This window comes from Oncorhynchus mykiss, chromosome 7, assembly GCF_057628025.1.
Source record: "Oncorhynchus mykiss isolate SJ-2025 chromosome 7, ASM5762802v1, whole genome shotgun sequence".
In the NCBI taxonomy this organism is placed as follows: Eukaryota; Metazoa; Chordata; class Actinopteri; order Salmoniformes; family Salmonidae; genus Oncorhynchus; species Oncorhynchus mykiss.
Genome location: NC_143028.1, coordinates 7,957,590 through 7,981,812, shown reverse-complemented (window position 1 = coordinate 7,981,812; position 24,223 = coordinate 7,957,590). Strand labels below are relative to the sequence as shown.

At 45.0% G+C, this 24,223-nt stretch overlaps 1 protein-coding gene across 1 annotated transcript in view; it reads left to right on the top strand.

Annotated features, from left to right (window-relative positions):
- The window catches only part of LOC110527331 (uncharacterized), a 63,314-nt gene extending 39,122 nt beyond the window's left edge, over nucleotides 1–24,192 (top strand). Inside the window, exons 16-22 of the mRNA XM_090242188.1 lie at nucleotides 8,790–9,265; nucleotides 10,184–10,284; nucleotides 12,079–12,288; nucleotides 17,741–18,028; nucleotides 18,191–18,463; nucleotides 18,612–18,677; nucleotides 24,107–24,192. Of these exons, the coding sequence (XP_090098314.1) occupies nucleotides 8,790–9,265; nucleotides 10,184–10,284; nucleotides 12,079–12,288; nucleotides 17,741–18,028; nucleotides 18,191–18,463; nucleotides 18,612–18,677; nucleotides 24,107–24,192 (1,500 nt within the window). The remainder of the gene's footprint in view (nucleotides 1–8,789; nucleotides 9,266–10,183; nucleotides 10,285–12,078; nucleotides 12,289–17,740; nucleotides 18,029–18,190; nucleotides 18,464–18,611; nucleotides 18,678–24,106) is intronic.
- The last annotated feature ends 31 nt before the right edge of the window (nucleotides 24,193–24,223 follow it).

Here is a 24,223-nt window from a genome sequence, read left to right as displayed (position 1 = left end):
CAAGAAGAAGAGCAAGTGGACCAGCAACCTGAGCATGGCGTTAACGTTAGACATGCAGAAATCACTAGTGCTGCTATAGACGACATAGAAAAGGAGATCAATTAAAAAGCTACATCAAGACAAACCAATTGGGCAGCGAAATGCTTTCTGGAATGGCTGTCAGAAAAGTGGATAAACATCGGTCTGGCAAATGTTTTAAAACAGAAGATGGGTAATATTCTCCAGAGTTTCTACGCCACCGCATGGACTGCTGAAAGAGACCGATATGGAATCACCTGCTTCGCTGGACGGCGGCTGTCCTACACCGCTACTTAAATGAGCCTTCACTGAGCCAGTCTTGGTGCCTGATGAGAGATATTGAGTTCCTAAACGCAAACAATGTCTTTGCTGGTATCATAAAACAGCTGAGAAGGGAGGACAGGGACAGAACCAACCACCACCCAGGTATAACACAGTCACAGGAGGACCTAATAATCCTCTGTGAGTCCGAAGCCTTGAGCCCCGCCACCCCTAGACAATTACTGAATAAGGTGTGGTTTGATTTGCATTTGCACTTTGGCCGAAGAGGCAACAAAGGAAATCGCAAACTGAAGCCATTCTCATTCGTAATAAAAGAGGACAAAAATGGATTGAGATACGCAACACTGAGTTTCACTGAAGAAACGAAGAACCACAAAAATCCAATGGAAAGAGACGGAGACAATAATCGGGGCTGCACGTATAAAAAGATAGGGAAAGTGCTCTGCCCAGTGGCATTGCTAGATAAATATCTCTCTAAATGACCAGAACATGCCCAAGCCTTTTATCTACGCCCCAGACGAAAGCTCTCCGATCATGAAAACTTGTGGTATACCATGGAGCCAATGGGACTCAACACCCTTTCATTAATGCTGCCTCGTCTGTGCAAGGTATTGTAACACCCTGATCTGTTTCACCTGTACTTGTGACTGTCTCCACCCCCCTCCAGGTGTCACCCACCTTCCCCATTATCCCCTGTGTATTTATACCCGTGTTCTCTGTTTGCCTGTTGCCAGTTCATTTTGTTTCTTCAAGCCTACCAGCATGTCTTCCCTCTGTTCCTGTCTAGCAATTGTTCCTGTTTTCTAGTTTTCCTGGTGTTGACCATTTCTGCCTGTGCTGACTCTTAGCCTGCCTGCCGTCCTTTACTTTTGTCCCCCCTATCTGGATAACTGAGCCCTGCCTGCCCTTGATCTGTCTTATGCCTGCTCCTGTTGGAGTAGTAAACTGTTATTACTTTGACGTTGTCTGCATCTGGGTCTTACCTTAAAATGAACCTCTAGTGACTCCCCATCCCGCATGCGGGAGCGTAATCATCGACTGACACTAATTAGCATAATGCAACGGACATAAATATTCCTAGAAAATATTCCTATTCATGAAAATCACAAGTGAAATATATTGAGACACAGTTTAGCTTTTTGTTAATCACCCTGTCATCTCAGATTTTCAAAATATGCTTTACAGCCAAAGCTAGACAAGCATTTGTGTAAGTTTATCGATAGCCTAGCATAGCATTTTGTTCAGCTACTAGCAGGTAACTTGGTCACGGAAATCGGAAAAGCAATCAAATTAAATCGTTTACCTTTGATGAACTTCAGATGTTTTCACTCACGATGTTACGGTGCGTGAATGAGGACCCAAAAGCGAATTAACGTAAACAGAGCTTCTTTAATAACAAAACAAAACGTAGGCTCAGATGGACCGGCAGGTTCCGACAGGACAGGACAAGGTTGCAGCAAACATGACGATAGTCTGGTTCAGGCATGAACAACACAAACAAGAATCCGACAAAGACAGGAGCAGAAACAGAGAGAGATATAGAGGACTAATCAGAGGGAAAAAGGGAACAGGTGGGAAAAGGGGTGACGAGGTAGTTAGGAGGAGACAAGGCACAGCTGGGGGAAAGAGGGGGAGAAAAGGTAACCTAACAACGACCAGCAGAGGGAGACAGGGTGAAGGGAAAGGACAGAAACAAGACACAACATGACAGTACATGACAGTACCCCCCCACTCACCGAGCGCCTCCTGGCGCACTCGAGGAGGAAACCTGGCGGCAACGGAGGAAATCATCGATCAGCGCACGGTCCAGCACGTCCCGAGAGGGAACCCAACTCCTCTCCTCAGGACCGTACCCCTCCCAATCTACTAGGTACTGATGACCACGGCCCCGAGGACGCATGTCCAAAATCCTACGGACCCTGTAGATGGGTGCGCCCTCGACAAGGATGGGGGGGGGGGGGGGAAGACGAGCGGGGGCGCGAAGAACGGGCTTGACACAGGAGACATGGAAGACCGGGTGGACGCGACGAAGATATCGCGGAAGAAGAAGTCGAACTGCGACAGGATTAATGATCCGAGAAATACGGAACGGACCAATGAACCGCGGGGTCAACTTGCGAGAAGTGGTCTTAAGGGGAAGGTTCTGAGTGGAGAGCCAAACTCTCTGACCGCGACAATATCTAGGACTCTTAGTTCTACGCTTATTAGCAGCCCTCACAGTCTGCGCCCTATAACGGCAAAGTGCAGACCTGACCCTCTTCCAGGTGCGCTCGCAACGTTGGACAAAAGCCTGAGCGGAGGGGACGCTGGACTCGGCGAACTGAGATGAGAACAGCGGAGGCTGGTACCCGAGGCTACTCTGAAAAGGAGATAGCCCGGTCGCAGACGAAGGAAGCGAGTTGTGGGCGTATTCTGCCCAGGGGAGCTGTTCTGACCAAGACGCAGGGTTGCGAAAAGAAAGACTGCGTAAGATGCGACCAATAGTCTGATTGGCCCGTTCTGCTTGACCGTTAGACTGGGGGTGAAAGCCGGAAGAGAGACTGACGGAAGCCCCAATCAAACGGCAAAACTCCCTCCAAAATTGAGACGTGAATTGCGGACCTCTGTCCGAAACGACGTCTGACGGAAGGCCATGAATTCTGAAAACATTCTCGATGATGATTTGTGCCGTCTCTTTAGCAGAAGGAAGCTTAGCAAGGGGAATAAAATGAGCCGCCTTAGAGAACCTGTCGACAACCGTAAGAATAACAGTCTTCCCCGCTGACGAAGGCAGTCCGGTGACAAAATCTAAGGCAATGTGAGACCACGGTCGAGAGGGAATGGGAAGCGGCCTGAGACGGCCGGCAGGAGGAGAGTTACCGGACTTAGTCTGCGCGCAGACCGAACAAGCAGCCACGAAGCGACGCGTGTCATGCTCCCGGGTGGGCCACCAAAAGCGCTGGCGAATGGAAGCAAGCGTACCCCGAATGCCAGGGTGGCCGGCTAACTTGGCAGAGTGAGCCCACTGAAGAACGGCCAGACGAGTAGGAACGGGAACGAAAAGAAGGTTCCTGGGACAAGCGCGCGGCGACGGAGTTTGAGTGAGTGCTTGCTTTACCTGCCTCTCAATTCCCCAGACAGTCAACCCGACAACACGCTCCTCAGGGAGAATCCCCTCGGGGTCAGTGGAGGCTACTGAAGAACTGAAGAGACGAGATAAAGCATCAGGCTTGGTGTTCTTAGAGCCCGGACGATAAGAAATCACAAACTCGAAACGAGCGAAAAACAGCGCCCAGCGCGCCTGACGCGCATTAAGTCGTTTGGCAGAACGGATGTACTCAAGGTTCCTATGGTCAGTCCAAACGACAAAAGGAACGGTCGCCCCCTCCAACCACTGTCGCCATTCGCCTAGGGCTAAGCGGATGGCGAGCAGTTCGCGGTTTCCCACATCATAGTTACGTTCCGACGGCGACAGGCGATGAGAAAAATACGCGCAAGGGTGGACCTTGTCGTCAGAGAAGGAGCGCTGAGAAAGAATGGCTCCCACGCCCACCTCTGACGCGTCAACCTCGACAATGAACTGTCTAGAGACGTCAGGTGTAACAAGGATAGGTGCGGATGTAAAACGATTCTTGAGGAGATCAAAAGCTCCCTGGGCGGAAACGGACCACTTAAAGCACGTCTTGACAGAAGTAAGGGCTGTGAGAGGGGCTGCCACCTGACCGAAATTACGGATGAAACGACGATAGAAGTTCGCGAAGCCGAGAAAGCGCTGCAACTCGACGCGTGACTTAGGGACGGGCCAATCAATGACAGCTTGGACCTTAGCGGGATCCATTTTAATGCCTTCAGCGGAAATAACAGAACCGAGAAATGTGACGGAGGAGGCATGAAAAGAGCACTTCTCAGCCTTCACAAAAAGACAATTCTCTAAAAGGCGCTGGAGGACACGTCGAACGTGCTGAACATGAATCTGGAGTGACGGTGAAAAAATCAGGATATCGTCAAGGTAAACGAAAACAAAGATGTTCAGCATGTCTCTCAGGACATCATTGACTAATGCCTGAAAGACAGCTGGAGCGTTAGCGAGGCCGAAAGGAAGAACCCGGTATTCAAAGTGCCCTAACGGAGTGTTAAACGCCGTCTTCCACTCGTCCCCCTCCCTGATGCGCACGAGATGGTAAGCGTTACGAAGGTCCAACTTAGTGAAAAACCTGGCTCCCTGCAGGATCTTGAAGGCTGAAGACATAAGAGGAAGCGGATAACGATTCTTCACTGTTATGTCATTCAGCCCTCGATAATCTATGCAGGGGCGCAGGGACCCGTCCTTCTTCTTAACAAAAAAAAACCCCGCTCCGGCGGGAGAGGAGGAGGGGACTATGGTACCGGCGGCAAGAGCTACAGACAAATAATCTTCGAGAGCCTTACGTTCGGGAGCCGACAGAGAGTATAGTCTACCCCGGGGGGGAGTGGTTCCCGGAAGGAGATCAATACTACAATCATACGACCGGTGTGGAGGAAGAGAGGTGGCCCTGGACCGACTGAACACCGTGCGCAGATCGTGATATTCCTCCGGCACCCCTGTCAAATCACCAGGCTCCTCCTGTGAAGAAGAGACAGAGGAAACAGGAGGGATAGCAGACATTAAACATTTCACATGACAAGAGACGTTCCAGGAGAGGATAGAATTACTAGACCAATTAATGGAAGGATTATGACAAACTAGCCAGGGATGGCCCAAAACAACAGGTGTAAAAGGTGAACGAAAAATTACAAAAGAAATGGTTTCGCTATGATTACCAGAAACAGTGAGGGTTAAAGGTAGCGTCTCACGCTGAATCCTGGGGAGAGGACTACCATCCAGGGCGAACAAGGCCGTGGACTCCCTTAACTGTCTGAGAGGAATGTCATGTTCCCGAGCCCAGGTCTCGTCCATAAAACAGCCCTCCGCCCCAGAGTCTATTAAGGCACTGCAGGAAGCTGACGAACCGGTCCAGCGTAGATGGACCGACAAGGTAGTGCAGGATCTTGAAGGAGAGACAGGAGTAGTAGCGCTCACCAGTAGCCCTCCGCTTACTGATGAGCTCTGGCTTTTACTGGACATGAAGTGACAAAATGACCAGCAGAACCGCAATAGAGACAGAGGCGGTTGGTGATTCTCCGTTCCCTCTCCTTAGTCGAGATGCGGATACCTCCCAGCTGCATAGGCTCAGCACCCGAGCCGGCAGAGGAAGATGGTAGTGATGCGGAGAGGGGGGCAACGGAGAACGCGAGCTCCTTTCCACGAGCTCGGTGACGAAGATCAACCCGTCGCTCAATGCGAATAGCGAGTTCAATCAAGGAATCCACGCTGGAAGGAACCTCCCGGGAGAGAATCTCATCCTTTACCTCTGCGCGGAGACCCTCCAGAAAACGAGCGAGCAAAGCCGGCTCGTTCCAGCCACTGGAGGCAGCAAGAGTGCGAAACTCAATAGAGTAGTCTGTTATGGATCGATTACCCTGACATAGGGAAGACAGGGCCCTGGAAGCCTCCTCCCCAAAAACAGATCGATCAAAAACCTGTATCATCTCCTCCTTAAAGTCCTGATACTGGTTAGTACACTCAGCCCTTGCCTCCCAGATTGCCGTGCCCCACTCACGAGCCCGTCCAGTAAGGAGAGATATGACGTAGGCGACACGAGCAGTGCTCCTGGAGTAAGTGTTGGGCTGGAGAGAAAACACAATATCACACTGGGTGAGGAACGAGCGGCATTCAGTGGGCTCCCCAGAGTAACACGGCGGGTTATTGATTCTGGGCTCCGGAGATTCGAAAGCCCTGGAAGTGGCCGGTGGATCGAGGCGGAGATGGTGAACCTGTTCTGTGAGGTTGGAGACTTGGGTGGCCAGGGTCTCAACGGCATGTCGAGCAGCAGACAATTCCTGCTTGTGTCTGCCTAGCATCGCTCCCTGGATCTCGACGGCTGAGTGGAGAGGATCCGAAGTCGCTGGGTCCATTCTTGGTCGGATTCTTCTGTTACGGTGCGTGAATGAGGACCCAAAAGCGAATTAACGTAAACAGAGCTTCTTTAATAACAAAACAAAACGTAGGCTCAGATGGACCGGCAGGTTCCGACAGGACAGGACAAGGTTGCAGCAAACATGACGATAGTCTGGTTCAGGCATGAACAACACAAACAAGAATCCGACAAAGACAGGAGCAGAAACAGAGAGAGATATAGAGGACTAATCAGAGGGAAAAAGGGAACAGGTGGGAAAAGGGGTGACGAGGTAGTTAGGAGGAGACAAGGCACAGCTGGGGGAAAGAGGGGGAGAAAAGGTAACCTAACAACGACCAGCAGAGGGAGACAGGGTGAAGGGAAAGGACAGAAACAAGACACAACATGACAGTACATGACACACGAGACTCCCAGTTAGATAGCCAATGTTGAAGGCGAAATAGCTCCATTTATTCTTCACGTTTGGCTGAGAAATCGACCTGGAAATTACGGTCACGAAAACGCCGAAAAATATTCCAAATTAGCTCCATAATATCAACAGAAACATGGCAAACGTTGTTTATAATCAATCTTCAAGGTGTTTTTCAAATATCTATTCGATAATATATCCACCGGGACAATTGGTTTTTCAGTAGGACCGATTGGAATAATGGCTACCTCTGTATTTTACGGGAGAGTCACTCTGAGAGTCATCAGGAGACCACTTACACAATGTAGCCGCTTACGGGTATTCTTCAACATAAATAGGTAAAACTACGTCACAATGCTGTAGACACCTTAGGGAATACGTAGAAAAAGTAATCTGGTTGATAGCCCATTCACTGCTCAATAGGGACACATTGGAACGCAGAGCTTTCAAAACACGAGGCACTTCCGGATTGGATTTTTCTCAGGCTTTCGCCTGCAATATCAGTTCTGTTATACTCACAGACAATATTTTTTTTCTATCCTAAGCTGTCAATTATATGCATATTCTAGCATCTTGTCCTAACAAAATATCCCGTTTACTTTGGGTACGTTATTTTTCCAAAAATGAAAATACTGCCCCCTAGTCACAAAAGGATATTATTAATTAAAATGTGATAGTACAAACTGGCCATGACTGACCCAGCAGACCCGGCCAGCTGCACAATGCCATCTCCTCCCAAGGAGCCACCATCGGTAGGCACGAGGAATTGCTTGGTGGCATCATGGAGGGGTCCAAATGTTGGCTGAACGCCATGACCAGGCATTGGACATTTTGCTGGAGCAATTCCGCGAGTTGTCTGTGAGGCAGCCTACCACTGTGGTAACCCCACAGCCCCTCAGTAACTCAGCTGTTAGTAGCGCCGTCTCATTGGTCACTCCACCTCCTTGGGAGCCCAGCTTACCTACCCCGGAATGCTTTAATGGAGAGCCGAGCACCTGTTGGGGGTTTCTAGCTCAGTATGCCCTCATCTTTGAACTTCAGCCCTCTTCCTCCCCCTCGGATCGCTCCAAGATAGCCTACCTCATCACGCTTATGTCCGGGAGGTTTCTCACCTGGGCTACTGCTGTATGGGAACAACAGCCGGCCATATGCGTTAGTCTGGAGGGGTTCGTGGGAGAGGTGAAGAAGGTTTTTGATGCCCCGTTCTCCAGGAGAGAAGCGGCCCAGAAGCTAATCCAGCTTCGGCAGGACTCCCGAAATGTGGCAGACTATGCGGTGGATTTCTGCACGTTGGCAGCGGAGAATGCTTGGAACCAAGAAGCACTGTTTGATATGTTCCTGCACTGCATCTCAGAGGAGGTCAAAGATGAGCTTGCTGCTCAGGAGTTACCAACGGATCTCAATTCCCTCATTGCATTGACCATCTGTATCGATGGGCGATTACGGGAACGACGGAGGGAGAGGAAATTCGATTTCGCTCGCAAGACCAGGGATTCCACATTGCCTCCGAGTCATCCCGGAAGTCCCCGACGGTCCCTTTGCTGAGAGAACCCACGGCTTCCCGACCTCCACCGAGAGTTGCCGCTTCCCGAGCCTATGTGACTAGGCAGAGCTGGGCTGTCACTAGCAGAATGGCAATACAGGACCAACACGAAGGGTTGTCTGTATTGTGGGACTCTTGGTCATTTTGAGTCCTCTTGTCCTTTAAAAGACCAGGCTCACCAGTAGGAGCGAGAACTCTGGTGGGCCATGTGGAGAACTTTTCTGCTTCCCTTGCTCACACCCATTTTCATGCCATTCTGCTGTGGAGAAACCAGTCTAAATCTCTTTGTGTCCTCATTGACTCTGGGGCTGATGAGAGCTTTTTAGATGCGACCCTGGCTTCCGAGCTGAACATCCCCACTCAGCCCCTCTCCATTCCCATGGATGTTAGAGCACTGGACGAGCGCTCTATAGGCCGGGTCACTCATAATACCACTCCCATCAACCTACTGGTGTCAGGGAATCACAGAGAGACTATTACATTTCTGCTCATCAAGTCTCCTCAGATTCCCATGATTTTTGGATTCTCCTGGCTCCAGCAATACAATCCCTTCATCAACTAGTCTACTGGTGCCATCATGGGCTGGAGTCCATTCTGCCACGCCCATTGTCTGAAGTCAGTGCAACCTGCCCTGGAACATCATCTTGAAGGCTCGGAAGGTGCCTCGGACCCCTCTGCTATCCTCGCGGACCTCCGGGAGGTGCTCAGCAAGGCCCAGGCCACTTTGCTTCCGCCTCACCGCCCCTATGACTGCGGGATTGACCTTCTCCCTAGCATCAAGCCTCCCCGGGGATGCCTGTACTCTCTGTCGGGACCAGAGACCAAGGCGATGGAGACCTACATTGGGGACTCCCTAGCTACAGGATTTATCCGTCCCTCTTCCTCTCCCGCCAGCACAGGGTTATTCTTCATGGAGAAAAAGGACAAGACCCTGCGCCCGTGCATTGACTACCGGGAACTCAATGACATACTGTTAAGAACCACCCCTTTCTGGGTTACATCATCTCTGCTGGGAGTGTCCAGATGTATCCTGGGAAGGTGAGAGCGGTGGTGGATTGGCCTCAGCCTACGTCCAGAGTGCAGCTACAATGTTTCCTGGGGCAAACCAACTTTATTGCCGTTTAATCCGGGTTTACAGCACCCTGGCTTCCCCCCATCTGCACTCACCTCTACCAAGGTTCCGTTCACATGGTCCTCTGCCGCTGACCGGGTGTTCCGGGACCTCAAACACCACTTCACCACAGCCCCTATCTTGGTTCATTCTGACCCTTCTCGTCAGTTTGTGGTGGAGGCCGATGCTTCGGATGTTGGAGTGGGGGCTGTCCTGTCCCAATGTTCTGCCATGGACCTTAAGCTGCATCCCTGCGCCTTCTTCTCCCACCGCTTCAACGCACAGAGCGGAACTACGATGTGGGGAATTGGGAGTTTCTCACGGTGAAGAATGTATTGGAGGAATGGAGGCACTGGCTGGAAGGGGCGGAACATCCGTTCATTCTGTGGACCGACCACAAAAACATGGTGTATCTCCGCACGACCAAGTGCCTCAACTCCAGGCAAGCGAGGTGGGCCCTGCTGTATACCCGGTTCAACTTTTCCCTCTTTTACCAGCCGGGGTCCAAAAATGTCAAGCCGGATGCCCTGTCTCGCCGCTATAGCCCCATGGTTACCACCCTGGAGCCCGAGACCATCCCTCCCCCCTCGTGCATGGCACTCAGCTGGGGTATAGGGAAACATGCCTTTTTGCCACAACTTTGAAAGTATGCTTGGTGTCATTGTCCATTTGGAAGATCCATTTCCAACCAAGATTTAACTTCCTTACTGATGTCTTGAGATGTTGCTTCAATGTATCCACATAATTTTAATTCCTCATGAAGCCATCTACTTTGTGAAGTGCACCAGTCCCTCCTGCAGCAAAGCACCCCCACAACATAATGCTGCCACCCCCATGCTTCACAGAAATGTCAAGCCGGATGCCCTGTCTCGCCGCTATAGCCCCATGGTTACCACCCTGGAGCCCGAGACCATCCCTCCCCCCTCGTGCATGGCACTCAGCTGGGGTATAGGGAAACATGCCTTTTTGCCACAACTTTGAAAGTATGCTTGGTGTCATTGTCCATTTGGAAGATCCATTTCCAACCAAGATTTAACTTCCTTACTGATGTCTTGAGATGTTGCTTCAATGTATCCACATAATTTTAATTCCTCATGAAGCCATCTACTTTGTGAAGTGCACCAGTCCCTCCTGCAGCAAAGCACCCCCACAACATAATGCTGCCACCCCCATGCTTCACAGTTGGGATGGTGCTTTTCGACTTGCAAGCCTCCCCCTTTTTCCTCCAAACATAACGATGGTCATTATGGCCAAACCATTCTATTTTTGTTTCATCAGACCAGAGGACATTTCTCCAAAAAGTACTATCTTTGTCCACAGTGTTCCTATCATCTGGTTTAAACAGTTCTGCAAAAAAATCACTTACAGAATGAATTAAACATGATTTTGGCCTTGTTTTTGGAAAAGTGTTTATTTCTGTATTTCTTGGTTGTAATTTGCTGAATATTGTCCAGTGTTCCTATCATCTAGTTTAAACAGTTCTGCAAAACATTTCACTTACAGAGTGCATCAATCATGATTTAGACCTTGTTTATGGAAAAGTGTTTATTTCTGTATTTCTTGTTTGCAACTTGCTGAAAATTGTCTACAGTGTTCCTATCATCGAGTTTAAACAAACTAACAAAACAACAAAACGAACGTGACGCTATGATACACCGAGTGCTGACATGCAACTACACATAGACAATAACCCACAAAACCAAAATGGAAAATGTCAACCTGGTTATTAGCATCCCCAATCAGAGACAACGATAAACAGCTGCCTCTGATTGGGAACCAATTCAGGCCACCATAGACCTACATATACCCAGACATAGTAAAACGCCATAGATTTACAAAAGCCCTAGACAGGGAAAAACACCTTAGACAATACAAAACTTAACAACGCACCCTTGTCACACCCTGACCTAACCAAAATAATAAAGAAAACAAAGATAACTAAGGTCAGGGCGTGACAGTCATACACAACGTAGATGTCCTAACCGACTTGCCAAAACTATAGTTTGTTTACAATACATTTGTGAAGCGGTTGAAAAACGAGTTTTAATGACTCCAACCTAAGTGTATGTAAACTTCCGACCTCAACTGTAGCTGTGTGCGACAACAAGGCAGTTGTTCCTGAGAAATGGCGCCCAATCTACTTCACTAATTGCACAATGAATGGAAATGTGAAATTCAATGTGTATCACAAATAAATAGCTGTAGATGCTGTGACCATCCGAAGAAAATGTCATTGTGGTTTCTATTCTGATCTGCAGTACCAATGTCTTTGCTGCAATGTTTCAGCACTGTTTTCAGTACCATGGACAGCGCCCCTAGAAACCAAGGTTCGGGAACTATCTACCAGCACTTGGGTAGTTTTTCTTTACATGGCAGTCAATACGAAAATAACTAACGACCAGAGAACGCCTGAAATGTCACCTGACAACCAGTGTTAGTGAATGTAGCATCATGTTTTGTCAGAAAATTGATTGTTTGTGAAATAATCTTGATTTTTAATGCTGGTAACCCGTTGTATAAAGGTAAAAATACACTCGAGGCCATGTGTTATGACATTTTTATCATCATAGCCACGAAGCGAAACCTCTCAAGTATTATTGCTTAAATAGCATATATAAATAGCATATACACATAATGCAATGTGTTGGTATACAGTGTGATTGTATTGCAGCTATGAAACATTATTTACAAGTCAAATGGAACGTTGTTTTATTTCCACGAAGAGGTCTTGAATAGTGAGGAACTAAACCACATTTTACTTTCACTTTCACAGCCTCGGGAAAAGAAGATCAGAAGCAGCCTAGATTAAGCACACAGTGTTTTAGCACATCTCTTTTGAATGTACTGTTATTTATTATCCTTACAAATAACAGTCTAGCAGATATGCCCGAACTACGGCTCATCAGATTGTGTTTATGGCTTTGTCTGGCGCGAATGGTGGTCTCCGGAGGTAAGTTGAACCGACTGGCAGGGGCGAATGTAGCATTTTGGCCTACCTAATATGTGTTACACTACTTGTTTGCTATTGTGTGCTAATTGTATAGTCTAGCCTACAACATCATATCCTAATCTTTGATTATCATGAACAATAGGTATATGTAAGATAATGTCGTTTATGAACACTACGTGGGCTGCAACTTCAAGTTAGAAGCGCAGCCACCGAGAGGGATTCATATCACTGAAAAAATTATATTTGTAACGAAATTATGGATGGACAATAGTCTAAACACGGTCTTCATATTGATTTTCAACATGGAAAGTCAGAATGGTTTTAAACAACGTCTATACGGGTTTCGATTAGAAATAAGGACCGCACCCTTCTTGTTCAGTGATGACTTTTTTTTTGGGGGGGGGGGGTATGGCTGACTTGCTTAAAAAATGTGGTTTCTAATGACAATTGAGATGTACAAACTATGGCATAAGGGGACAACAAGCAGATAAGAGGCAATCCGTAATTTTGATTAAGACATTCATGAAGGAGCTAGGATGGAAGTTGTCAATATAACTATTTGTTTAGCACTTTTGAAATGTACAGTGACAGAATTCAGAACATGGGCTGTTCTTACAGTGTTTTCCCTGTACACCAAGTCAGAACCGTAGGATAAATTAAGGGGGCATATAAGCAGACAATGAAAGCTCTTACATTATTCAATGATTACTTTTCTTTAAACAGGTTATAGGCTACATGTGCACCACCAAGTCAGAACAGTCAGAACAAATAGCGACCGTGAAGCTATAAATGAGACCTGTGCTGACACAAGCCACTAACATAGACAATCACCCACAAACAAACAGTGAAACCCAGGCTACCTAAGTATGATTCTCAATCAGAGAGAACTAATGACACATGCCTCTGATTGAGAACCATACTAGGCCAAAACATAGAAATCCCAAAATCATAGAAAAACAAACATAGACTGCCCACCCCAACTCACGCCCTGACCATACTAAATAATGACAAAAACAACAGAAATAAATGTCAGAACGTGACACACAGTCTCCCACGAATTCCTGCACATTCCTTTGTACATTGTGTGAATTGTTTGCCCTTCGAATGTTTATTTGTATCAATTCCCCATTACAGATGTAACCAGTAGCCATAGTAAATGTACCGTTAATCCCCATCATTTGGTTACATTAATACCTCTTAATGGATGCATTACAGTAATTTACCGTTCTTATTCTCTGAGTGGAAACCTATGCAGAGTTCACAACTTGCTACACTTGTGAGAAATAAGCTTTAGTCTGTTTCATAACCATCAATTTAGAGTTTTGTAATTTTTTTCATTGTCTTTTGAATTGAGTGCCCCATGTGGCTCCGGAGTGGCGCAGCTGTCTAAGGCACTGCATCTCAGTGCCAGAGGTGTCACTGTAGTCCCTGATCCGAATCCAGGCTGCATCACAACCGGCGTTGCTTGGGTGTCCCATAGGTCGGCGCACAATTGGTCCAGCGTCGTCCAGGTTTGGCTGGGATAGGCCATCAACATAAATAAGAATTTGTTCTTAACTGACTTGCCTAGTTACATAAAGATTGCATTGAGCATGTGTGAGGTTTCTCTGTACCGATAATGTTGAGGGAGCATGCGCGCCTGAGCATACCAACCTCCTGAGTTGATACAATGTTGCACTTTACTAAGGATAGCTCAAGTCATGATATAAAGGGAGGCGGAGTTGAGAGATGAATGCAATTGAAAGAACCTGCATTTTCATCAGGATATTTTCCACTGTTTTAGGTCTATGTATTTTACTAAGTTGATGATGGATTGGTCTATAGGCTATTTCTGAGTTCCATGCGCGGATTTCTTTAGCCACTAGTGGATCAATGTGTCCATATGGCAAAGGCTGGTGCTCTTGCATTTATTTGAATTTTTACTTTTTGATTTTATAATTTCAATTCAGATTTTTATGATTAGCTAAGAAGGTAATAACGTTACTAAGTGTATGTTGTGTAGTAAGCTATTAGTAGCCCATGTGCATCACGCTAATAATTTGGTCCCTTTTCCCCTCTTAATTTCCTCTACTGTTCGGACTTGGTGGTGCACATGTAGCCTATAGCCTGTTTTAGAGAAATGTAATCATCAAATTTTGTAAGAGCTTTCATTGTCTGCTCATTTGCCCCCATTATTTATCCTACGTTCTGACTTGGTGTACAGGGACAATACTGTAAGAACGGCCCATGTTCTGAATTCTGTCGTTGTACATTTCAAAAGTGCTGAACAAATAGTTATATTGACAACGTTAGTCCTAACTCGCTCATTAATGTCTAAATCAAAATTACGGATTGCCTCTTATCCGCTCGTTGTTCCCTTATGCCATAGTTTGTATATCTCAATTATCATTAGAAACCATATTTGTTTAAACAAGTCAGCCATATAAGCTATGTTTTTTTAAAGAGGCAGTAAATGAGGTTGAATGAACTGTTTTGCTGCCGGACAAGGCTCCGCTGATAGCCAGGTGGTAAGATGTTGGGACTGCTTCATGTTTTTAGCCTTTTTTTAACTTGGCAAGTCAGTGTCATGTCTTTGGCTATGCCGGATTAATTGATATGACATGCTATTCTATAAAATAATTTCTCCATAATTAATGTCACCTGATTGAGCTAATCATGTAAATGTAATTAACTAGAGAGTCGGGCTCCACTAAATAATATTTATGGAGCTGTTATCTTCCGAATAAACTCTTAAAGACCTAGTAATATTTTACATCAATAGCAGTCAATATCAATCGCCATCTTACTTCATCTGAAAGTTGTAAATTCTTAGTTATCTGCACGAACCCTGGCTAACAATTTGAATCAGCAATACAAAATTGGGTTTCCACAGAATTACACAATTAATCATAACTTGATTACAAATTACGTCATAAAGGACAACGTCCTTAGCGGGCGGAACAGATATGACGGCTTGTTACACAAAGGAAAAGAGCTGGGTTTGTGTGAAAGAGCGGGAAGACTGAGGGACACAGGGAGAAGCTGTGCTATCGTAAATACAGTATCTTATGCATTCTAAATTACCGCACATTTGGAAAAGGAAAATGCAATAAATATTTACTCTGAGCTGCGCTTCAGTGGTAGATGGAAGGCCGTGTTGCCCAACCGAGTCCTTTGAAGAATGTCTCATGTTGTCAATTGGATACGTTGTAGTAACATCGTTGTGTGGTGGATGGGATACTCTGTCTGTTCCTTCCTAACCTACTTTTGCAGCTGCGGTCGCTAACTCAACGGCTAGGAGGTATCACTTCTGTCGTGAATAAGAGTTCAAAGTTCATACCATTCGCAACCAAAGCTCACGCTTCGTTCTGTAGTTATTTATTGAACCATTCTGACATAGGACCGTCGTCCTACCTCCCCGGACCAGGAAGTTATGTTGTCATCAAGGGCTCAAGGGAGAAAAGGGGTGTGTTTCATAGTTTACAACCTCTGTCTCTTGACGTGGGCGGGCCACTGAGTGAGCAGCCCTATCTTATGAAAACCCACATCTCACATTTTAGAAGCTAAAATCACATTTCATCCCCTCACAAATAATTTCATATTCAAACATTTAAATTGAACAACAATTCCATGTGAATCCGATAACTCTGTAGAGTTTATGTCATCTTATCATTGATGAGAATGTCTCAGATGACAACCGAACTGACATCATATTCATTAAGTACCACCACATTGGTTGGATTACCAGAATATAGTAATTTATATATATATAATTTCCCCCCACCTACTGATGTTCCCAGAATTTTTTATTTTATTTAACCAGGCAATTCTTATTTTCAATGACGGCCTAGGAACAGTGGGTTCAGGGGCAGAACGACAGATTTGTCAGCTCGGGGGTTTGAACTCCAGTTACTAGTCCAACGCTCTAACCACTAGGCTACCCTGCCGCCCCAAATCTCTATGTTAACCAAGGGTTTTGCAAATGTACCCTCAGTAGGGTAGAGAGAGGAAAAAGGGGGGAAGAGGTATTTATAACTGTCATAAACCTACCCCCCAGGCCAACGTCATGACATCAGTATAGAAGACATTCTTATTTACAATGACCCCAGACAACACCGGTCCAATTGTGCATCACCCTATGGGACTCTCAATCCCAGCTGAATGTGATAAACCTGGATTTGAACCAGGGACTGTAGTGACACCTCTTGTGCCTTAGACCACTGCACCACTCAGGGGACCTAACAGTTGGTGGCCCCTGTTTGTCACCGTTATTGTGCAATTAATGCAATTAATGTATTGTTTAGTCACAGTGCACCTGCCAAGATGCCTAACGTAGGCATTTTGCTATTCAACGCAGTAGAGTTGAAAATATGCTGGAAACACACAGAACTTTAGATTTTTATTCAGTAAATGAAAACTGAAACAAAAAAGTAGAATTTGTGTGCACTATGTCCTCACACACTGATTTGTATCTGCAACAAGTACATTAAGTGGAAACACCACTGGTTGGAAAATGCGCACATTTTCTTGATGTGGATTTTAGAATATTCTCATAAAAATCTGCCGCCAATTGGCTGGAAACGTAGCTACTAACTAGGTTTCCATCCAACCTTTTTTATGAGAGTAAAGTACATGTCAGATAAAAAAAATGTCATGACCGGCCTGATGGAAACAGAACATTTTTCGGGAAACTTTCCAAATGTCGACAAAACAAAATACTCTAGACAAGGTGGGATCTTTTTGTGTAAAATGAATTATGTGAGAAATGGGGTGTGAATATGCTTTTATGCGCAAATATTGATATAATAACCATCATATTGAAGTAAACATGGAGTCACGCGATAACGTGTTGTGTGGTCCTCCCACTACGACTGCAGTTTATTAGGCTACAGATTTGAAAAATTATGATTAACTTCACAGGGTGGTGAAAGTGCAAAGTGATGAATTTGATGCTCCTTTCAAATAAATATCGAGGGTCTTATTCTGGTGACATGATCATCAATGTTTTGCAGCCTTTTGACAAATACAAATAATATCGCTCTTATCCATAATAATCTCATAATGTAGATAGCCTAACCCCACTTAGTTTGATGGAAACATCTCTCTGGAGGGAAAATGTGCATATTGTTTTATGCAGATTTTACAATGTTCACATGAAACTCTGTCGCGGATTAGATGGAAACCTAGCTAGTGATATAATAGGGGACAGGGTGTAGACAAAGACTTTAATATGTGGTGTAGTCTAGATACATTTCTGCTCCAGTAGTGGTGATGGGGAAAATACTAGTCAAAGTGGTCAGACTACATAGACCAGATACACCCAGCAAGCAGAATTCTAGACATAAAAAGTAAAGGTTAATAATAATGTCTCTTTCAATGCCAATAGGGTTAGGACTACATATTTATACCCTCACCATAATGTGTTACCCTGGATACATTGATACTCTGATACATGTATGAAATGCTTTTCTAGAAGCCCTTAATCTTAAAGTGGGAGGTGAGCTCCTGTTGACGCCGGACAAGTCCACAGTGCCTGACTTCATCACAAGCATCCTATGGAAGCATGGGAAGAACAAGGTGGCAGAGTGGGACAAGGATTTTGGTGGTCTGGACGTCTATGCTGCCTTCAAAGGCCGCACAACCCTGGACCAGACTACTGGAGAGCTGAGAATCAGTGGATTGATGAAAACAGACAGTGGAGTTTATTCTGTGGAGTTCAACAGCAAACTGCTTGACAAGACATATATACTGTCTGTTATCAGTAAGTGTTTCAGTGTGTGTGTGTGTGTGTGTGTGTGTGTGTGTGTGTGTGTGTGTGTGTGTGTGTGTGTGTGTGTGTGTGTGGTCATGTAGAAACAGCAGGTTGTGCAGTGCCTCACAAGCATTTCCCCAAATTATTCCTGTTTCTTTCCTCTATTTACAGATGCAGTACCCAAACCCACAATCACTTCTTCCTGTAACGCCAACCAAACCTCCTGCACTCTGACCTGTGAAGGTGACACCACTGATGCTGAACCCGTCACCTACAGATGGAAAGTGGCAGAGGGGGCGTGGGAAGTCGGAGTAAAACAGTTTAATGTCTTTAAGAGCGACACTGGCCAATCAACCAACAGTTACAAGTACATCTGCAAGCTGAATAATGCTGTTAGTGGGGAAGGGAAAGTCAGTGAGCCAGTAGGAGAGGTGTTTGGTCCAGGTGAGTGGACACTCATAAGTGTGTTACAGTCTTATGTATTGATATGCCAGTAACACTGCTAGTGTTGTAGGACATTTTGAGTGCTGCACTATGTGGAATACCTGATCAACTCCTGTCAAAGTATCAATAAAACATGTTTTCATTTCAGAGCCTTCCAATACCAGTACTATTGTTGTTGGTGTTGTCATATTAGCGCTTGCTGCTGTCATAACAGGTAAGAACAGCACATCTATAGTAACAGAGCACTGCACATGTACATAGTTCTGAAGCACAGATTGACATAACAGCAGAAACAACAGGGAGCTATACCCCCTGAAGGGGGTATCTGTTCTACCTGTATTTACAGTAGTGTTCAGGCTACTGTTACAGTCAAGACAAGGGGTTAGATGCACCACCTGCCGTAGGTCACAGTCTTCATAATGTGTCACAAGGAGGCATCAATTTGGACCGTGCCCAGTATGGAATAACCTAATCGGATTCCTTACACTCGTTCTTCCAATGACCGATAGCCACACATCTAAAACAGGGAGCTATCCCCGGGTGCCTTAGCACAGGTTCGCTACCCTTTCCTCTCTGTTTCTTTGTCCTACCTTGGCCATTGAGACCACTGTTAGTGACTTCCACTGTGGCAGCGTTAACCACTTGTACATCTACGGAGTAAACTGAATTAGCTTCCACTCTCAATGCTGCTTGTACTATTAAATCCCAATGAGAATGCTTGTCCACTACCCCCTCTTTATTTGATTGGATTTTTCCATTCGCAGGGAAATGCTGACTAATTTTAACAATTTTGCACAATTTTTCCGATATTCGAGAATTGGTAGAATGCCTGTGCTCCTCTTTCAACACCTCTATGGCTTTATTAAACTTCTCTTCCTCTAGCCCCACTTTACAGTTAGAATTGGGGCCGTCTGTCGCCATTTCAATAGTTATTATTCTGAAATCTTTCCTGATGGTGTCCAGGGTGTGTAGATCTTCTTCACTCCCGGCTCTAATACACGCCTTTTATTAACTATTTTCCAAGGTAGCGCTAACCACTTCCCCGGAGTATAGTTATGGTATTTGTGCCTATTAATTGGTAATGGTACTTAATACCTTGTATTTGAACCAATCCAATAGCGTCTGCAAATGTATTACTGGAGAATACGGGTGACCTTATGTCTTATTCCAGTGTTACGCCTCAAATATCACTGTTGTTGATAACACACATTACCAAAATCATTCACAGTTGTCTTCCTATTGCCACATACTCTGTCACGGTTCCCCCTCCCAATAGGGCATAAACCAACCTCTTTCCTTATTGCTACTGCTAATACACACAAATCAGACAGTATTCGAATATCTTATTGCTTTTCTTTTGACCATGAATGTGGCTTTCTTTCAGAAATTATTGGAAACCTTCTTATCACCATCCACATTCCCTCCTGTTGTCCTTCTCCATGGACTACTTCTCTACAATCTGCCGTACTAGTACACAAGCGTGACAATTTATCCATACACACACACTTCGGCCACCGCGGCTGGGCTTTCACCTTCCCTTTATGGGTCTAGTAGGGAACCAACCCCACTTGGGATTTACCCCCTAGGACTTACCCTCTGCAGGTACCAGCCTGCTTGGGCTTACCTTCTGACAATTACCCTATACTTTATGGGTCTAGTAGGGAACCAACCCCACTCGGGACTTACCCCCTAGGACTTACCCTCTGCAGGTACCAGCCTGCTCGGGCTTACCTTCTGACAATTACCCTATACTTTATGGTCCTGGCAGGAACCAACCCACTTGGGATTTACCCCCTAGGACTTACCCTATGCAGGTACCAGCCTGCTCGGGCTTACCTTCTGGGACTTACCATATACCATGAATCTACAACTGGTGGTAATACAATGGGACTACTGAATAAGCTCAGGCTTTCTAGGTCCGTATCCTATAATTGGTTCAGCCTACGACTCTCATCTTCCCAACATGTCAGAATGAGTGGTAACAGGTGTAGGAACTGTGCCTACCTTATTTTTGGTGCTGGCTCCTGTTTCACTGATTCGGAATCTCTAGTTCGACTGTAATTCGTGGTGAACCCTGCTTGTAGCGCCAACTGTTAGGTTCTAAATAAACAGAGTAATAAACTCACGGATGCTTAATAAAGCTCAAACCAAGTTTATTCACCCACTGGGTCATACAGCTGCATAAGACAAAGACATGGTTCCACCAGTGGTAGTATATACAGTGGGGCAAAAAAGTATTTAGTCAGCCAAATACTTGTGCAAGTTCTCCCACTTAAAAAGATGAGAGAGGCCTGTAATTTTCATCATAGGTACACTTCAACTATGACAGACAAAATGAGAAAAAAAATCCAGAAAATCACATTGTAGGATTTTTAATGAATTTATTTGCAAATTATGGTGGAAAATAAGTATTTGGTCAATAACAAAAGTTTATCTCAATACTTTGTTATATACCCTTTGTTGGCAATGACAGAGGTCAAAGGTTTTCTGTAAGTCTTCACAAGGTTTTCACACACTGTTGCTGGTATTTTGGCCCATTCCTCTTTGCAGATCTCCTCTAGAGCAGTGATGTTTTGGGGCTGTTGCTGGGCAACACAGACTTTCAACTCCCTCCAAAGATTTTCTATGGGGGTGAGATCTGGAGACTGGCTAGGCCACTCCAGGACCTTGACATGCTTCTTACGAAGCCACTACTTCGTTGCCCGGGCGGTGTGTTTGGGATCATTGTCATGCTGAAAGACCCAGCCACGTTTCATCTTCAATGCCCTTGCTGATGGAAGGAGGTTTTCACTCAAAATCCCACGATACATGGCCCCATTCATTCTTTCCTTTACACGGATCAGTCGTCCTGGTCCCTTTGCAGAAAAAAGAGCCCCAAAGCATGATGTTTCTACCCCCATGCTTCACAGTAGGTATGGTGTTCTTTGGATGCAACTCAGCATTCTTTGTCCTCCAAACACGACGAGTTGAGTTTTTACTAAAAAGTTATATTTTGGTTTCATCTGACCATATGACATTCTCCCAATCTTCTTCTGGATCACCCAAATGCTCTCGAGCAAACTTCAGACGGGCTTAAGTATTGTCTTAAGCAGGGGGACACGTCTGGCACTGCAGGATTTGAGTCCCTGGCGGCGTAGTGTGTTACTGATTGTAGGCTTTGTTACTTTGGTCCCAGCTCTCTGCAGGTCATTCACTAGGTCCCCCTTTGTGGTTCTGGGATTTTTGCTCACCGTTCTTGTGATCATTTTGACCCCACGGGGTGAGATCTTGCGTGGGGCCCCAGATCGAGGGGGATTATCAGGGGTCTTGTATGTCTTCCATTTCCTAATAATTGCTCCCACAGTTGATTTCTTCAAACCAAGCTGCTTACCTATTGCAGATTCAGTCTTTCGTAGTGGAGTTTAGAGTGTGACTGTTTGAGGTTGTGGACAGGTGTCTTTTATACTGATAACAAGTTCAAACAGGTGCCATTAATACAGGTAACGACTGGAGGACAGAGGAGCCTCTTAAAGAAGAAGTTACAGGTCTGTGAGAGCCAGAAATCTTGCTTGTTTGTAGGTGACCAAATACTTATTTTCCACCATAATTTGCAAATAACTTCATTAAAAATCCTACAAAGTTATTTTCTGGATTTTTTTTCTCATTTTGTATGTCATAGTTGAAGTGTACCTATGATGAAAATTACAGGCCTCTCTCATCTTTTTAAGTTGGAGAACTTGCACAATTGGTGGCTGACTAAATACTTTTTTGCCCCACTGTATACCCCATTTTGGGTGACGTCCTTCTTCCCTCTAAACATTACATCTTTATTGCTAGGCAGGATAGTAAGTGATGTGGCCATAAACTGTTCTTTCTCCCTTAATGTGACCTGACATATCATCGGCCCCCTTCCTCACTAAACCACATCTCTCCATCTTTATCAGTGCCTGCCACATGTGATTGCCCTTCCTTTACTCAATACATTCCAAGCTTAATTGCCTCCACCATATACATTCCTCCTACAGATAACCATTAACTTCCTGTGTAGACCCTAGACTATGGCACTCAATATTCCAATAGGATACCTGATAATTAACAATATCTCAAGTTTAGAACTCATCAGAATTCAAGGCACACTTAACCAGCATGGGTACCACAACATTCTGAAGCGATACGCCAACACATCTGGTTTGCTCTTAGTGGTACTATCATTTTGTAATTCAACAGGACAATAATCAGACACACCTCCAGGCTGTTTATGGGCTATTTTACCTAGAAGGAGAGTGATGGACTGCTGCATCACATGACCTGGCCTCCACAATCACCCGAACTCAACCCAATTTAGATTGTTTGGGATGAGTTGGACTGCAAGGTAAAGGAAAAGCAGCCAACAAGTGCTCAGCATATGTGGGAACTCCTTCAACACTGTTGGAAAATAAATTCATGTGAAGCTGGTTGAGAGAATGCCAAGATTGTGCAATGCTGTCATCAAGGCAAAGGGTGTCTGTCAACTTGAAGAATCTCAAATATAAAACATGTGTTATTTTGTTATTTCATAGTTTTGATGTCTTCACTATTATTCTACAATGTAGAAAATAGTAAAAAATAAAGAAAAACCCTTGAATGAGTAGGTGTTCTAAAACTTTTGAGCGGTAGTGTATATTTACAAAAATATATATATATAGGGGATATGTTAATTATGTAGACAATTACATTGATTGATGCTACAATCTATCGGCAATATTAAAGCTGATCTACCCCCTAAAAAATAAAAAAGGCAGTTGTTGGGAAGTCATTACAGGCCTACACTGTATGCGCCGTTCCACAAGGGTGGCTGTAGCCTAGGGGGTCGGAAACCTTTTATCTTGTGTGCCAATTTATCTTTATCCTTCAATTTATAAAGTTCTGCATGCCAGTTATGATTTTCATATACGCATTGTAGGCTACCTAACCATGCCCTAAAATCTGCCCAAAAACTGAAGAATTATGTAGCTGTCTACTAGACAGAGGCGCTGCCCATTTCAGCACCACACCACTGAGCTCCACTATGCCTACTTGTACAGAGGAGCTGTCCATTCAGCGGTGCTGAATCACGGACACAGCCTTCCCTTTAAAAAGGCATGTGTATATTTTGTGATTTGTCATTCTTTGAGCTTTTGTCTTCATGTGTCCTTCTCGATTGTAGGCCTAAGTAAGTCTTTTGATGTGTGCCTTTTATTTCAGTGCATGTGTTAATGCATGTTTATGTATTATTTCTTACATGGTTACACCAGGATTTTTTTTGTACAAGCATTTCACTACACTCTCATTAACATCTGCTATCCAAGTGTATGCGACCAATAACATTTGATTTGATGTGTAGGATTTATCGAGCATAGTTTGCATTCATCGTCAGCTGTTTAATGCACCGGTTACTTTCACATTGATTTGAAGTCGGCCTTGTTCAGGTACTGTATGCATGTTGTTTATTGGTGCTTTCATAAATGATGTATTTTTATTGCAGCTTAAGCATGTAAATGTGGGTGAAGTCATACTCAATAGCTGACAGAATGGTTAATGCAGACTTGTACTTTAAGAAGTATTTCTCACTCTGATTTAGCGAAGACAAGCTACAGAACCATGGATCAACTTGGAAAATAAAATATGTATTTTTTTACTCCTCAGGAGTTTTGGTGTGGAAGAAAAAGACTGGTAGGATGATTATCTGTCTCTTTCTGTCTCAATTCTTCATACTCACTGGTTCACAATAAAAGCATTTACATTTGGATTCGAGTGAAAACA